Raw genomic sequence first — 17,955 nt, forward strand, 5'->3', positions numbered from 1 at the left:
TGATATTCTTATAAATAATATATGTACATATACAAGAATATCGTTATCGTGTACTTCAATATGAATAGAAGCCATATTTCTGTATTAATTTGTAAGTATCTGTATAAATAGCCTTAATATTATATCCCGTGTTGATTTATAACCTGAGCCCCCATTAAAACGTTCTGTGAACGCCAGTTGAGAAACACTGATGTACATACATACAATTCTTCTGTGATTGATCTCAATCATATTCTTAAGATTATTCCGGTTTTCAACGGTAGTTTAATGAAAATTGCACACTCTCAATAGAATAACTGGGATATTCCAAGTCGTTAAAAACATAAGAATACATATGTCCAATTTTTAAATTAGTTTGCAATAAAAATATATACATAATGTATTACATAACTATTTTTCACACACATACATATTATTTGTAAGTGGACATTAAAAACTACTGAAAACTCCCAAATTATAAATTGGATATTTATTTGTATGCAAGCGATCAACATACAAAACACTGCGAGGCCGAACTACCTTTTTGCATAATTTTCGCTCAGATTTAATTGCGGTTCTCAAATAACTACAATTACTGTAATTATAATGTAAGGTTGGTCGTACTTTTCAACATCATACATACATACAAAATTAATATTTAAGAAAAACACATTTAATCGTATACATAATAAAAATTTTATATACATATGTATATATATACATATATGCTACAGTCGAAGTGTATTTTCAACTGTAATATATTCCAACTGGCGTTTTAGGTCATTCGTATTCGAATACAATTCAACTAGTAAATTATATGTATCTCAAAGCGCAAATAAACTTTCAACAATGTGCGGCAACTGTAATATAATAGTTGAGTTTTGACAGCTCTGATGTTCTTTCGAAAGCTTTAGAATTCAATAATGCATTCATATTTGCTAGGTATTACGAATAAAGGTAATGAGTACCGTATTACGATAACTCTAAGAATGCATGTGAAAGGAAAATGTGACTTTCCGATTCAATTTAACAGTCGAGTGACGTTTTCACGAAAACCTAACCACTACATCGAACTTGGTACCAACTTATAGTTGAAGTGTGTTAGATTGAATATATTCTAACTAGTCAACATATATTACAACTGGAAGATACACACACTTCAGCTGTAACATATACACACTGAATGTAATGTAATGAAAAGATGAAACGTCCATTGTTTCAATACAAACGTCGGTGATTGTTTGCGTTAATTAATGTAATATATAAATTAGAAAACATCAGCTGAGGCGTTGTTTTTAAAAATTTGTATTATTAATATAATATATTCGATGATATTGTTGTGTGTTTATGTTTACATAAGGAGAAAAGCAATGAAGGTCTAATTGAGACGTTTCCAAGTCGTTCTCGCGTCGAAAATAGCAATACCGCAATTAATTCTCGAAAAATATTTATGATTTATTTTTGGGGAAAATAAAACGAAATTAAAGAAGTGATGGATGATGTTGAACACTGAGGTGATGGATGAACAAGGAGATGATCATAAAACACGCAACTCGCTGCGAGAATTTGACTAATTTTAGATCAAATTTTGAATGTGATGAGTGTCGTCTTTATGCCATTTCATTATTTTCATCTCAACAATGCCTGTATTTTATTTCTGATTCGATTTGAGATTTCGTTGGTTTCTTTGCCTACTAATGTGATGCCCGTTGATAATAAGTTGACATGAATATGCATGATCCAAATTTTTATGGCACCTTCGATGCGATCATATTTAATATGATCACAATTGATGATATTAAATTGAATGTTATAATTAAAACAATTTTGATATGTTGAAACTTATTATAAACGCTTTTATCGAGATTAAATTTAATTTTTTCAAATTTTAAATGATTAATTTCATAAAACAGTAACAAAACAATCATAATTGTTTCGATTAAAATTAATTTTGAACTACACATACCAATTGTTTAGCAGTTGAGAGATCGTAGGTTCAAAATTGAATTTGTTTTCTATTTTATCAGCAAGATCTAGTTGATTATACCGTCTTCTATGTCATAGTTTAATGATTTTATCTGACAATCATTGAGACGGTTCCATACAAAATTATAGTCACATCCAAATTTCATTGATTCTAATCCAGAACTCCTACAACTTCTTGTACAAATTCACTACATTGAATATATTTGACAGAATCACTAACAACCATGCCTATAAACTTGTAAAGATTCTAAATTATTACTACAAAATGTATATGGTTACAAGAATAAACACAAAATACCAAAACACTATTTTCTTGATGGTCAACTTTATAGATATGTATTTGGTTTTGTTTTTAAATGCTTTATATTGTTTATAATAGGTACTGATCTTGTGATAATTTTTTTTATTTTATATTTAGTATTTATAATATTATCTTAGGTTATTGTAAAACATAATAGGAATAATACAAAAAACGGTCAAAATCTTTATTTTTAACTAAAGACTGTAAAGCAAGGGTGTGGAGTCGGAGTCGTAATCAACCGACTCCGAATCCATTATATGTATGTACATATCTATTACATATTTTCTTTATTTTTTTCAACTAGTCTCCAATTTTATTGAAGAACATTCACTTTTTTCTTAATAAAATATTTATGTGTTTTTGCCAAAATCGATTGTTTATTTCGTCTTATAATAATTTTTATTCACATTTTGTTTAATAGATTTGTTTGAGTTTGAAATTCATACACTATGAATGTACTTACTTTATTAATTATACCCATTTCATTGCCAATAATTCAATAAATTAGGTTACATGTCGATTTTTTAATTTCTTTATAATTTGTTATATTTTGAAAAACGCTACTATTTTTACTACTAATATACGTTGACAAGATAAATCGATCTTGCTAAAATCGGCATTTGGAGTCGGAGTCCAATCATAAAAAAAATTCAGAATCGGAATCAGTAAATTTTAAACCGACTCCACAGCTCTGATTTAAAGTCGAAGGTCTGTAGACATTTTGTTTTAAACATACATAAAGACTCTTCTCAAGTGTATTACTGTGGTTGTTAGTAATTCTGTCAAAGAATATCCTGGTTAATTTGTTAGTAATATCACTGTATATATGTATATAAAATTTATAAGAATTGTAAACAGGTTTTCGAGCTGTTTTCCTACTACGCCTTAAACACTAGTATTAAATCAAGTATTATAAATACCAACAAATGGATCAAAATATATTAGAATAGGAGTAGAATGTATTGTGAACATATGTATATAGTTGTATGTACATATTATATATGAATAATGACAGCCTATAATCCAAATTTTATAAGATATAATGTGAAAAAGATAAATTTATATGCGTTTAAACAATTAAAATCTCATAAAACTAGTGGGGGCGGAAAATCAAACAAACAAGGCTCTTGCCACGAAAAGTCATCGTCTCCTAAATTTTTGGTTTCTTAAACGTGTTTATGACGATTATTTTTCACCATAGAACTAGCGGAAGTGAATTATATTTTTATCGGTGACCAAACCGCGCAAAATGGCAAAGCTTTAAACCGATCCGAAGAATGTAGGAATATTGGCTGACCGATTCGCGAAATAAAACTAAGTAAAAATCAAGTCTGCTATACTCAGAATTTTATTTTGAATGAATAAATGTTTCAAGAGAAGACAATTTTTTAACCCTCGCTTACCGAAGTAGAGTATGCAAGTGCCCCAATTTTTACGTTTTTCGTAATAACTATGTGGCTTTCAAAGCTATACACCCTATATTTCTTGTATTCCTAGAATGAACCACAAGAAATTTATTTTAATAGATTTTGTATGATTTAGAAAAGGGGTACATCGTAAAAAAATACATTTATATACTTCTACGTTCCAAAGTATGATTTAAATGCGGTAGCGATAAGTCATGTTTTTGACTGCTTGCTTGCATATTCTTGTTGATCGATAAATAAATGTGCGAGAAAAAGACAGCTATATTTTCGTAAGCTATTGTTTTCATCTCTTTTGGCGCGTGGCTATTTATTTATTTATTTATTTTACATACATATATACAAATATACCAGGAAGGCTTAACAGGTAAACCCTAAATGCGCCTTCCTGGTCCACATAATTATTACATAAATACATGTAAATCTAAACAATATCTGACATCTATCGTCAGATATTACAAATATCGTATGAAAACGATAAATAACGATGAATAACTTTCATGTAACAATACGAATTTTATATTCGATAAACAACCACAGAGACATCTATGGTGAGCAATATGGCGAAACCTAAGATACAACAATAACTAAAGGTTCGCAACAGAAAATTGGGAAGGAAACGCCAATTTTACAGGAATCGTTTCAATGAAAATCAGAAAAATTGGCAACTTCTGATAAGAAACGATCGACCTTGACAAATCAAGGTCTGGCCAATAGCGAGACTTAGCGGGAATCGAACTCGTAACATCAAGTACGATATAATTCAACATTAATCACTTGACCACGCTATTGAGTCATGCAGTCTCCTGTTTTCCTTACCTATGTGCATTTTAATGTTGAAGCTTGTCGTTATTTTTTAATACAAAAATAGTCAAAAACATGCTATAGGATTAAACATTTTTTATGTTCTGCACCACACTAGGATTTCATAGATACACATTTATACGAAACAATGGATACTGCAAAGAGTGTATGTAGATCGTGGTGTATTTTTTTATGGTGATGAATTTGAAAGAAGACAATGGTAGGAAGGGGTGATGGTGATATTTGAATGTTCGGCAACAATTTGTCGGCGATGCGATGGTGCAATTTATCTGGCGAGGCGTCGCGACGCTCCTCTTTATTTATGCTGTTTACTCCCGACGCTAATTGCCGGCTTATTCCCAGGGCCGGGCGTGTTCCGATGATTAATTGTGCCGGCTGCCAACTTTGTGTGCGCTTTTATTTACGATTTCACTTCATTTCATTCTTTTCGTCGTTTATTTATTTTCACTTGTACACATGTGTGCGAGCGCTCTTTTTCGGGACTATGTGTTTCTCTTTTTTTTCGATTTTATTTCCCTACCGTTTCTTTCTTTAGAACGGGAAATTCGGATCGCGATCGTACCGTATCAACGTCGTTGATTTTGCGACTAAATTCTGTTCCACAGAAGATATATATATATGTATTTTTTTTTGCCTATTTCGTGGTATGTAAAATTGCATATTACTATGCAACCATGTAATCTATATTAGACGTATACATTGTAATTTATTTATTTATTTAAGAATACTTGGCAAAGCCGATGGACACAAGGAGTTTTATTTTGATTTGATTTTTAAATGTATTTATTATTACTAAATTATATATATATATATATATATATATATATATATATATATATATATATATATATATATATATATATATATATATATATATATATATATATATATATATATATATATATATATATATATATATATATATAATAATAATAATAATAAAAAGGTTTTGGTATATCATAAATTTATACGGACACGTATATTTATTTTTATATTAAATTACTAATTAAACTACATCTAACACATCAAAATTTAATGCGAAGGATGTTTTTGTTTATTGGCAAAAAGTTAATCAAATCTTGGGGGCAATATGGAGAGTGCCACTCGTAATTCCTTTTCGACTATTAACCCGGCTCAATATTTAGTTTTCATTGCAGCTAGTGCCGAAAAGCCCGTTTCGCATAAATAAGACGTTACAAACGGTAGAAGCATTTGCATTGCTTTGCAATACAAAGATTCATACTCTCCACTAAGATTCATCCAAAATTTAATTATGGTTTCATTTTGAAACTTTCGTTTTAGTGAGCTAACGCTTTTTCTTTTTCGGTGGTTGTAAGCTCGAATTTGTCTTCTTCATTGTACATAGTTAAATGGAATGGAGGTCTTTGAAATAATTGGAAAAATGCAGCACTAAACCATCTAAGTGGTCAATAAAAACATTTCTACTTGCTTCAATATTGGCTGTGGCCCAGAAATCTTTGGAAAGTGAAAACATATCCAACTCATTCTTTTGTAAATTTGATTTCCATAACTTCAACTTTTTAATGAAAGCTTTTACTTTGTCTTTTTGAAAAAGTGGATGTACTTGTGATCGGCAAATACAAATCGATACAAATCGGCAAATTTAACAATAAAATTATCGTTCGACCACAAATGTGCCTCTTCATGTTGGTTTTCTTCGAGAAAGATTGCTAATTAAATGTGTATATAAAAATGAAAGAAAATTAAACATACATGCATTGAATTTTTACTGTTAAGCTACGATATGAAGTTTTATTTATTTGTAGATATTATGGTATGAAAATTATTTTTTTATTAAAAAGTTTTGACGCCTCCCCTAGCAATAGTCCGCGCCTCCCCAGGGAGGCGCGCCTCCAAGTTTGGAAGCCGCTGGCATAATAGGAAAAATAGCTCAAAAACCTATCTACAAAGTGAACAATTTAAACAACCTATGAGTGATGTAAAAAAAATATACATATATGAGAGCCTATAATGCGAATTTCATAATATATAGTGTGAAAATGAAAACGTTGTCGGCGTTTAAACAATTAAAAACAACGGTGGTGAAAATCAATCATAGGTGGTGAAAAGTGAAACAAATACGGCAACAACATATTAAAGTCACCGTGGTCAAAATTTTCCGCCAATTTGGACGTGGTTATTACGATTATTATTCACCATCAAACTATAAAAATCGATTGTAATATCCATCGTTGGCAAAAATGGCAAAGTTTCAAAACGATTTGAAGACTGTAGGATTTTTAGAACAATTTTTTGCGAAGTAACCCATAGAAGAGACTTGTAAAAAAAAGGTAAATCAGGCACTATCCTCTTGAACGTTTTCTCATTTTAAAATGTACATACTATAAACGAGCAAATATTTTTTTACTAATTTTCCTGGTGGTCTTCCGATGACTCCACTGATCAACGGGAAAAGCTTCGGCGCGGCGGCGGCTACTTTTCGGTCCGCATAAAATTTTCTTTTTATCCTGTCTATATTAAAATGTGTTCTTGGAGTTTAAAAAAATGTCCTGTCATGCTTTCTCGAGTGTGTGTGTGTAAGCTTTTTATCTGAGCAGGACATCTGCGGTATCTGCGCGATTGGACTACCGGCCGTCGGTACAAAATGGCACTGAATTACTATAGGGGACGCCATCACACGGCCAAACCAGTTCTGGACCCCAAAGAAAAGCCGAGGAAACGAAACAAACGGATGCTATTCTATTTAAATCTGCTTATTTGGCCTAATGGTGCCCACGAAGAGAACCTACCGGGACAAAAAAACAATCCTACCCCAATGAAAAGGACAAGACCTATTGTATAATACATGTGTACTCGCATTTGAATAACTTTTCACGGATTATTCAAAATTTTGCTTGCGTACTTTTGAACACAATTAAAGTGTGAAGTTGAGTATACATACTTTTGGAACACGTATATATATATATATATATATATATATATATATATATATATATATATATATATATATATATATATATATATATATATACATATATATATATATATATATATATATATATATATATATATATATATATATATATATATATATATATATATATATATATATATATATATATATATATATATAATATACATATGTATCTGCAATTATATATTATATATCGAAGTGCATACAATCTCATGTTACCTACGCGCGAGAGATCCGCTGAAAACATACCCCTCATTATCGTCCAGATCAAATTTCACAATATTTTTATTGCGTTATTAATTGTTTGGGTTTTGTCGATCTATCGACAGTGGTAGTTCGTGATAAAAATAATAAACAAATAATAAAGATGATTTTTCTCAACTAGACAATACAACTCTGTTCTTAAATGTATTGGACATAATACGATAACGACATTTTTAATAATTTTGTGTTTTATTACAATAAATGACAAGTAAAAATAATGAACTAGTGTTGTGCCCGTTGATATTTCAAGGAGTGGTTTCAGAAAAATAATTGATACATGCATTGAAATAAAGTTTAAAATGTACATATGTATAATAATAATAACAAACAACACCATCGTCGTAATCGTACTCGTAATGACGTCGGAACCGGAGTAGAAATTGGAATAGGAATCAGAACTGAAATAAAAATTGGGAATCAGAACTAAAATAGGAATTGGGAATCGCTATTGAAACCGGAACCAAAATCGGAATTTGGAATCGTAACTGAAATAGAAATCGGGAATCGGAATCGCAATAGGAACCAGAACCTGAATAGGAACCGGAATTGAAATCGAATCTGGAATCGGAACTGGAATCGGAATCGGAATCGCAACCGGAACCAAAACTGAAATAAAAATCAGAATTGAAATCAAAATTTTAAATTTACTAGTTCTAAAATTTATTTTATTGAAATATCTTTACTTTTCGATACACATATGTATACACAAACATACCCACAAGCATCCATTCCGTTTTTATATACATATATATTTTATTATTTAAACGGTCAATACGTTCAGGCAAATCAGTCAGTTACTAACTACATATGTACATACATATACTAAATGATTAGTTATATGTATGTTTGTATTTATCGATATATCAGTATTTTATATTAAGAGGTCAGTATTTTTAAAATGGTCGGTTTATACATATAAAATTCAACATAAAATTCGAGTAGAATATAAAATTGAAATAACCGTACACTATATTCTTATCGCACATCAAATATTATTTTCATTCGTTTTATACGCGAATTAAGCATTATTATTTTTTTATTTCACTTAATAAAATGTATAATTTCCCTAGGCATTTTGTTGTTTTAATATGCAGGCACCTATTAAACATACATACATATTTAAGTATATGATTCTCGTTTTAATTTATGCAAATTTATGTAATGATGTTTGATTAAATTATGCGCGCGTTTTTACCGATGCGATGTACGCAAAGCCAAATAAACTTCTCAACTTTTAAACGGTTCTCAAACTTTTTATCCGAAGAACTAAACCCTTTTATGGGAAATGATCATGCTTCAGAAATGATTTTCACCCGATAATTGTCTTAAACAGCTTCACAAATGAAGTGAATGCTTTGATATTAGAAATAATCTGCAAAAAGCACGAATGTTTATTCATCTATAGTTTATTTCAATTTAGCACCACCAAATTTGATATGCTATATTATGGATTCCTAAGATCCGGCTACGAAATTTAGCGAAGCAAAACACGCTACAATACACCTTACGAGTCAAATCTTGTTTCATCCCAATTATGTAGAACGCAGACACTAAATCATACGGTACGGTTTGCATAGTTGATGACTCCAGCTGTGATGGGTGTATCCTCATATTATTGTTAATTTGTACGATTTTATCATTACAAGTTTTTCCTACGCTTCTTCAAATATAGCAATCACTATCGAATCTGCATCAATTCAGGGATAAAATATCACCGAAAATACTCCAGGGATAAGTTTTAGCATGAATTGCCATAGCAAAGTTCAGGAGTGCTAGCGTTTTTTACACGTGCAAAACACATGTTAGGTACCACTCTGTGTGTCTGCGCAGTGCTTGATTGTAGCCGAAATTTTATCAACAGACTTGTTTTCAACAAATGAGTGGTAGACGGTTTTTGGAAGAGGTTGCGTCTTCCAACTTTCTTGAGCGCGAGCAACGCCGTGCAATTCGACTAATTGTGCAATAAATAGTTTAACTTACAGCAGGAGTAGGTATAGCTCGTTGAGTGCATTAATACTAATCTCGATTGAAGACAATTTATTTGGAGTATTTCTGCAGTGCTGCTAACACTTGGATATTTGTGGATTTAAGTCGATCGTTTCCTATCAGAATTTGCCAATTAATTTGATTTCCATGTTGAAACGGTTCCTCATCAAATTGGCAAAACCATCCCACCTGCCATTTGTCACCACTGTTTGAAAATGATTTCAAATTTACAATCTATAAAATGTATATACATATGTACAAGTTTAATACCATAGCTCGGTAGCAACCTTTATTGGTAAAATATAATTAAAAAAAAAACTTGGTTTTGGATCAAAATAATTTATGTTATTTGTCAAAATAATATTTTTTGTTATTTGTTTGAATAAAAATAATAATGTATTATAATATTCAGTGCAAGAGCTGATTACAGACTAACTTAATTGTAACAGGAATGGTTTATATATTCTTCTTTAAAAAAATGAATATGTTGCAGACACGTGTCGTACAATTTTGGTTAGTCAGTGCGTGAGGTGTGGTACACATCAATAGTGCTATTCATTAATTAGGTGTGTCACAAATCAATGGTATTATGTCATTGATGTATAATACACTAGATGGGCCCAGAGGTGTTATTTTGGTCGGAGATCTTGTCTTCACTAACTGAGGGGTGCGGGGGGTTTAACTACCGGGGAAGTTGGGTTTTTTTGCCTACGACGCAACGGTACCTACCTACCTACCTACCTACTAAGAGAAACTGTACTTGCGCCATGTATTTTGTATGCGCCAATAGGGAGACAAGTATAACACGTGATGGCGGATCTAGTGTATTATACATCAATGTATTATGTACTAATAAAATTAGGTGTGTCTTATCTCTACTGGTTAGTCGTTTTATTCTTAATATTAATTACACATCATGTGACAATGAAGGAGTCATAATGATGGTGTCATACAAGTGACGAATTTGTGATAGTTGAGTACATATAATGGTAGAGGGTTGTCCTCAGCCCTTAACTCATGCAACTGGTTTCAAGATGTGTATACATAAGTAAATGATATAAGACAAACACATCTCGAATGAAGTGCGCAGACCACCAGTTGAGACCACTGCATTGGTGACGGTCAAAACATGGCGAAGTCCTTCCAATACGTTTTGACCTTTTTCCACATGCCAAAAGAACCATCGAACCGACTCGTTTTTTGATTATTTTTAAAGCAGTTTCATTTTCTTCTTTTGTAGGTGTGGTTCCAGAACGCGAGGGCGAAATGGCGACGGATGATGACCAAACAAGAGGGCAAGATGTCCTGCGAGAAGATGTCTCCAGAGACGAGTCTCGAGCTGGACACCTTCAACCCGGGAGGCTGCGGAAACAGCCTCCTGGATGCCCCTGGATAACCATCAACGACTCGTGACGTTGCCATAGACTCTAAGTGTGTATTGTTTTCATCATACCCAACGAGAGACGAAGTGATCCGATCGAACTTGTGTGCGATTTTACGCGAATGGTGATTGTATTAAAATTTAATTAATTGCGGCAAATTGCAGCGCGCTCATTTTAAACGATTCGCCCAATCAAGAATTTAATTAATTGGCGAGTCGCCTCGTGCGACGCAAATGTGATTTTGTTTGGGGCGCGCTCTAACGCTCGCCTGCAAACTGCAATAAAGTTCCAATATATAATAATAATATATGTTTACAAATATATATATTTTTTTTGTATTATAAACGATGAGCAATACAAACTTGTAGATAAATAATACATGCATACAAAAATTAAAAAAAAAAATGTTAATGATAATTTTTTATATATTATGCGAACTGAACGTTGCACAAAGTCGACGCGTGTGCATACAAAGACATATTTTTTTGAAATGTGATATTTTATATTCTTAAAAATAGAATATTATGTACTATTATTATTATACTATGATACTTCAAGCAATACAACGACGCGTTTTTTATCACGACGTTGAGTGGCAGCGATCGGCGAAAAATCAAAGCACTGTCTGGAACTTTTCAATAGTTCTATTGATAATACACAGCAGAAAGCTATATAGTTTTCATATAATAATATATTGGAAGTTTGGGAGTTGACTCAAATCGATATTACATTAAATATAATGTAATATCGATTTGAATTGTACACGGGGCAATGTTCGCAGTGTAAATTATATCGCATAAAGACACTATTTAAATTTATCTCTCGACAATTGGAAAACACTATATATTCACTTATAACTAGGGTGACCATACGTCCCGTTTTTTCCTAAGAACAAATATTATATACCTACATATGTACAATATATTCATTAGTAGCGTTTTAATATTTCGTTACGTGTTTCTGGAACAAAAAATTGCTTTGTGCTATTATTTTTAAGTTTCATTTTCTTCTTTTAGATAAATGTACGTTCTGGTAAAAAATATATTACTTGGCGAAACAAAAAATTAAAATCAAATAAATCAAAATTTTCAGCTGCACATATGTAGTTTTTGCCATTAAAAGAAACTGGGAAATTTATTTGTTAGTTTTACACTACTTTTTTAGTTTCAGAAAAAAAATTCACCCTGTGGCGCATGTGCGTCAAGTATTATATTTTTTTTTTATCTTCCTTGTGCATAAGAATTGTACTTTCTGAAAAAAAATTACAATTCTTTGACAATATTAATATTATGTTGGGGAAAAATTATAAATTTTTTGGACTTTTTTTTATATAGGGGGGGGAGGAGACAATTTTTTTTACGGAACGTCCCGTTTTGAGACGGGAAATGTGGCCACCTTACATATAACAGATTTTATGATTTTTTTTAGTGTTGACGAACTTCGTATAAAGATTTGAATTTAATCTTCATTGTGCGATTAATTTGATTGGTGATAGATATTCAGGCAAATGCCATTTCGGATCAATATACATAGAGTAGTATCCACTTTAAATTAAAGGAAATATGTACATACATATCTACATATATGTACGCCTGATAAAATGTTGGCAGTAAAAATTTTATCAAAATATAATAAATACAACACAAAAGCTTTTTATATAATACTTCAACCAACAGATAATTTTTTTTTTCTATTGTTATTAATTTTTTTTTATTCTCGAGACCCAAAAGAGCTTTGTAGATTATTTATTTGAATAGTGCCGTCATTATAACCAGCTAAATGTGTGTGGAAGATGTTTTGAATTTATTTCCCTTTCAGTACATTTTTCATTCATTTCACTGAAAGCATTTCAACATTTCTATAGTTCATTAAATTTAATTGCACCATATTTAAATTTAATCATATTTTTGAGAAACGTGCAATGAAGATTTTCCGTCTATTTTCCCATTGAAAAATAAAAAATATATTATATAAAAAATCGTTATTTGCGCCATTTTTTGCCGATCGCCGCAATTCAGCAAATAAAATATTATTAAATATAATACAACCAAACGGCGAAATCCTCTAATTGTGCCAAGTTTGGAAGAGACGAATACATTTTTTGTTTTAATTGTAACAATTATTATTATTTAGTATTAAGGTGTGTAGTGGACGTCAGTAATTTATTATTCACACTGTGGCAAATTAACAAATAAGAAGATAAAATGGGATTAAAAAAAATTTTAAAAATAAAAAAAAAAATTGCGACAATACAGTACGTATGTATGAGTGTTCAAAAGGTGACGAGTGCTTAAATATTAATTCTATTGATACAATAATAATGATTTTAATTGCGTTGTTGAAACAGTTCCGAACGTAGTTTTAAAGATAAATATAAAAAAATGATTACTATGTTAGTTAGGTTTTAATGTGTTAAAGATGACGTGTAAATAGGACACATAGTTTTTAATATACCTGGGTATGTTTCTGTGTGTTTGTAAATTGATTACGATGGATAAGTAGTTAGATAGAGCGTATCAAAAATTAACACTTGGTAAAAAAAAAAACATAAATCAAAATATCGCGAAGCGTGTTTTTTGTTTGGAAATTGATAAATGTCTTTTGAATATTATATCTATATATATATATCTGTGTTTTCTGAAAACACTGAGACGGAACGGAGATGGAATCTTGCGACGGAAAGGAAATGATTTTAGTGAAATTAGTACATACGATACCTGAAAAATTACTTCTGTTGACGATTTTTCATCTCCGTTCCACGTTTCCGATGATTGTAACAGATTTTTGTTCAATAAATTTTTTTTGAAAGCAAATTTTCAATCTTTTATTTCTAATACCTCGAAGTGTTAGTTGGAACTTACTTATTGAAGTTCATTTATACTAGCACAGCACAGACCGTAAACAGCAGCACGAAAGATGTTCTTTAATACATTATATATGGACGCATTCATACGATCCGTAGCAGCGGTAACCGACACGAGCTATTCATACTATACATCAGTTTATGTCACCGAAACGTATCAATTAGAACCAGTTTTCTTTAGAAATATTCACGCACGACGTGACGCCATAGTGTCAAAGTGCACTATGAAGTCACGTCGCACAATTTTCAGTATAAGGACATAATTCAATATGTCCGTAGAAGTTCGTCATAATGAGATATTATTTTTTATAGTAAAAGATATGTATATATGTATGTACCCGGTAGGTACATCTGTAATTTCATATATGTAGGTACTACCTACAAATATGAAATTACAGATTGATAAACGCAGCGGATTTTTCTATAAAAATACCTTACAAAAATTTGATCCATATCTGAGTACACAAAGTTGAAAAGAAAAATCTTTTTTTAAACGATTATGTAGTATATGACAAAAAAAACAAACTAACATACATACAAAAAAACAACCAAACATTCGCCTTAATGTAGCAGATTCATAATTTATATAATGCTATGTGATTGATTAAATAAAATCGAAACAGGTACAGGATGCAAACAGACAAGCAGATTCTCAGAAAATATGTAACTCCAATTGATAAGGTATCTGAAAAATACATAAGTAAATTTCTAAATTCTTATCCTTCATTTTGTCATTATGCTGTCGTCAATATAAAATTCTCACAATTTTATTAGAATAATAAATTAATATATCGCACAATAATTATCGTACTTCAAATTTTTACATATCACTAAACAGATTTTGAAGTATTCATTTTGTATAAAAAAAATTTAAACGTAAATCATGTATTTTTAAACAGAAGATGATTGTAAAGGTAGATAAGGTCGTATAGTAAAAAAAATCATAAAAAGAGTATAAAATATATCTTTTTCTCAATCACACAAGTAGCATACTCGATTTCGAGTATACATATACAAAATTACAAAGCAGCTATGTATATTGCCGAAACATTAACACTTCGTCATGTCATAAAAGTCTTGAGAAATTCATATACTATCTAAAAGTCATGCAACTAAAGAAACAATTATATTAACAGGTACGAACATAACTAATTTGGAAATATCAAATCAACGCCGAATTCAGATAAAATCAGCAAATTCTGACAGCGGCCTGATAATATCGAAAATTCGCACGCTGCAAATACCGCCGTGGATCCATCACTCGAGGCGTCCTTGTGACAACAGTTTGGGAGCCGCTGGTGTGTATTTGATTTGGCAATACACGGTATACAATTTTCACGATGAAATTCGCGTCTGTCAGGAGGAGGGTTGTCGACACCTGGCCTGGTCCGGCTAACGAGCCGCCAGATATCAGCTGTCATCGTGAGATCGCATCTGTCGCCCGGCACCGGCTACCTGGACATTCCTGCTTAATGCACCTGATGCACCTGAGAGGGAAGGAGGAGGAGGGGGGAAAGACGAGTGCAACCGCTTTAGCTTTACCAATACCCTTTCGCCAAATGCGACCGCACCAATACCGAACATATCGAACAGTACATACATACATACATATATCATAAGAGTGCAAAACTTTACAATTTGACCGAATTGATTAATTAATAATAAAATAATAATATAATTTTTTTATTCCAAAAGATAAGAATAATAGTACAATCTTTATCGCCCATATAAATAAACATATACATAATCGTCATAAACATTTACAACCATTCACCATTTACTTACTGCTGAATAAATGCCTCTCCAACACGCTTCCATTCGTCTCAGTTTTGCGCAACTCTAATTCATCTCACACCACACATTTTTATTTGATTTTTAAATTCTTTTTATTATTACGAAATTATGTTCACAATACATCTTATATATCTATTTTAATAGCTACTGATCTACTGATCATTTTCTATTTTACAATTTAATTTAATTTGGTTAGTAATAATAGTATTATATTATTCTAATGTACAGCATAATAGGAAAAAGAGCTCAAAAACCGATAGACATTTTTATAATTTGGTCTATATGGGCGGCAGCCTCGATTACTGTTTCAGTTCCGGATCCGGATTCCTTTTTCAGTTCCGGTTTCCGATCCCTGTTTCAGTTCCGATTCCCGATTTCTGTTTTATTTCCGATTCCCATTAATTATTACTATTCGTATTGTGATTTTATTTTACATCAATTTGTTTCCGAAACCACCCGTTGAAATTTCAACGGGCACAACACTAGTATATTATAATAGATACTGATCTACTGATCATTTTCTATTTTATAATTTATTTATTTTTTGGTTATTATAGTGTCTTCTTATTTTAATATTAATTAATGTAGTACAGCATAATAGGGAAAAAAGCTCAAAAATCAATTTAAAATTCTCATTAAGTGAATGAACGCTGTTTTTTAAATCAAAAGTATAGATAATACAAAAATTTTACTAGAACAAGTTTTTTAATAATATATATCGAATATATACATATATATTATTATCGAATAAATAAAAAGTAAAAATTAAATAAGGACATATTGAATTAAAAAAAGTGATAACAATTTGTGAATGAAGTCAAACAGAGTTTTTGGAACTGAAATTTGGATTTCAGCCACATTCAATAAGCACCAATAAGAAGACAATTTGACGATAAATTAGCCCGATGCAGTTTTGTTTAAATGTATCAACGTGCATTTGTCAAAATAACGTCCCAATTATTATATTTTTTGGAAATACAATATAGTAAAGTTTTGACTTTACTACATATAATCAAATCACGTATGAATTATATTCCAAACTTACTTGTCGAAGTTTTAATATCGGATTGACACGATTCAAGTTGCTTGGATGAGTAACTTGAATGTCCAATATTATCATTTTAAAATCAATCATTGAAATATTATCATTTTTAAATTCAGTCCTGATTTATTATTATTATTATTATCTACTGCCCCGAACAACTATTTTTTATGGAATTATCACCTTAATATTCTTAGCAGGCAATTTGTGCCAAATTATTTTATTTGCATTTTGGTTCTAAGCCTCGTAAATCTAATTTCGGTCCAATCTTTTAGAACTCCACCTCTGTATCTTTTCATTATTTCAACTAAATATAATTTTCGAATGAAAAGTTTTATGAATTACTGTACGTACATATATTTATTTTGTGGCAGTTTTAATAATTGATGTATGTATGTATGTTTTAATATGTTGGACAAAACTTTACACAAAAGGTCAAACAATAAGAAAACTAGAACAGAAAAATGTTCATTCATACATAAAAGAAATGAATCCACACAGAAAAGTACTACAATATTTCCTTGAAATTTTAGTTACACTTTCAAACAAAGGTTGCTCCTTGGAAGCTCCTCGCTTTCAACTTGGAAGCTCCTTCGATAAAATTGATTACATTTATATGAAAGAGAGAACTTTAGAAATGGACGCTTTATCGACTCAACTATGAAGATGTAAGCTCTTTAACGTCTTGAACTCTGAAAGGCACTATAGTGGCTTTCAGGCATTCGGCTGCCAGCTCGGAAAGCCAGTATAGTGGCTTTGTTAAGCGGCTACTTTGGAGCTTTATTTTTAATATTCATTGGCAAATTTTTGAAGGTTTTATTTTACAATAGTGTACTTAAAGGATACGAGATGCTAGAAAATGTATAAATAGGATAATTACAGTGCTTACATAAATAGGATAATTACAAAGGGCTAGCGACGTTATCAATATAATAAAATATAAACCAACAACATTATTTCCCTTCTTGGACCGCTACTGGGACTTGTCGTGGGGTCGTAAATTTTTTTCTCACGTTTTTAAAGAACACACTTTTATTCTCGGAAATGACAGTGGCGTATCGAAGTGTTAACTTTTCCGGATATTTCAACACATTGTATCATGGTTATCGTCTTCCAATGCCATATTTAGTATTACGTATTACTTTATTACGGG

At 31.0% G+C, this 17,955-nt stretch overlaps 1 protein-coding gene across 1 annotated transcript in view; it reads left to right on the forward strand.

The window, feature by feature from the left end:
• The window catches only part of LOC143922744 (protein apterous-like), a 128,195-nt gene extending 114,288 nt beyond the window's left edge, over positions 1 to 13,907 (forward strand). Inside the window, exon 6 of the mRNA XM_077446083.1 lies at positions 10,962 to 13,907. Coding sequence (XP_077302209.1) covers positions 10,962 to 11,117 — 156 coding nt within the window. The 3' untranslated portion in view covers positions 11,118 to 13,907. The remainder of the gene's footprint in view (positions 1 to 10,961) is intronic.
• The last annotated feature ends 4,048 nt before the right edge of the window (positions 13,908 to 17,955 follow it).

The sequence above is a fragment of the Arctopsyche grandis genome, chromosome 2 (genome assembly GCF_051622035.1).
Source record: "Arctopsyche grandis isolate Sample6627 chromosome 2, ASM5162203v2, whole genome shotgun sequence".
Classification (NCBI taxonomy): domain Eukaryota; kingdom Metazoa; phylum Arthropoda; class Insecta; order Trichoptera; family Hydropsychidae; genus Arctopsyche; species Arctopsyche grandis.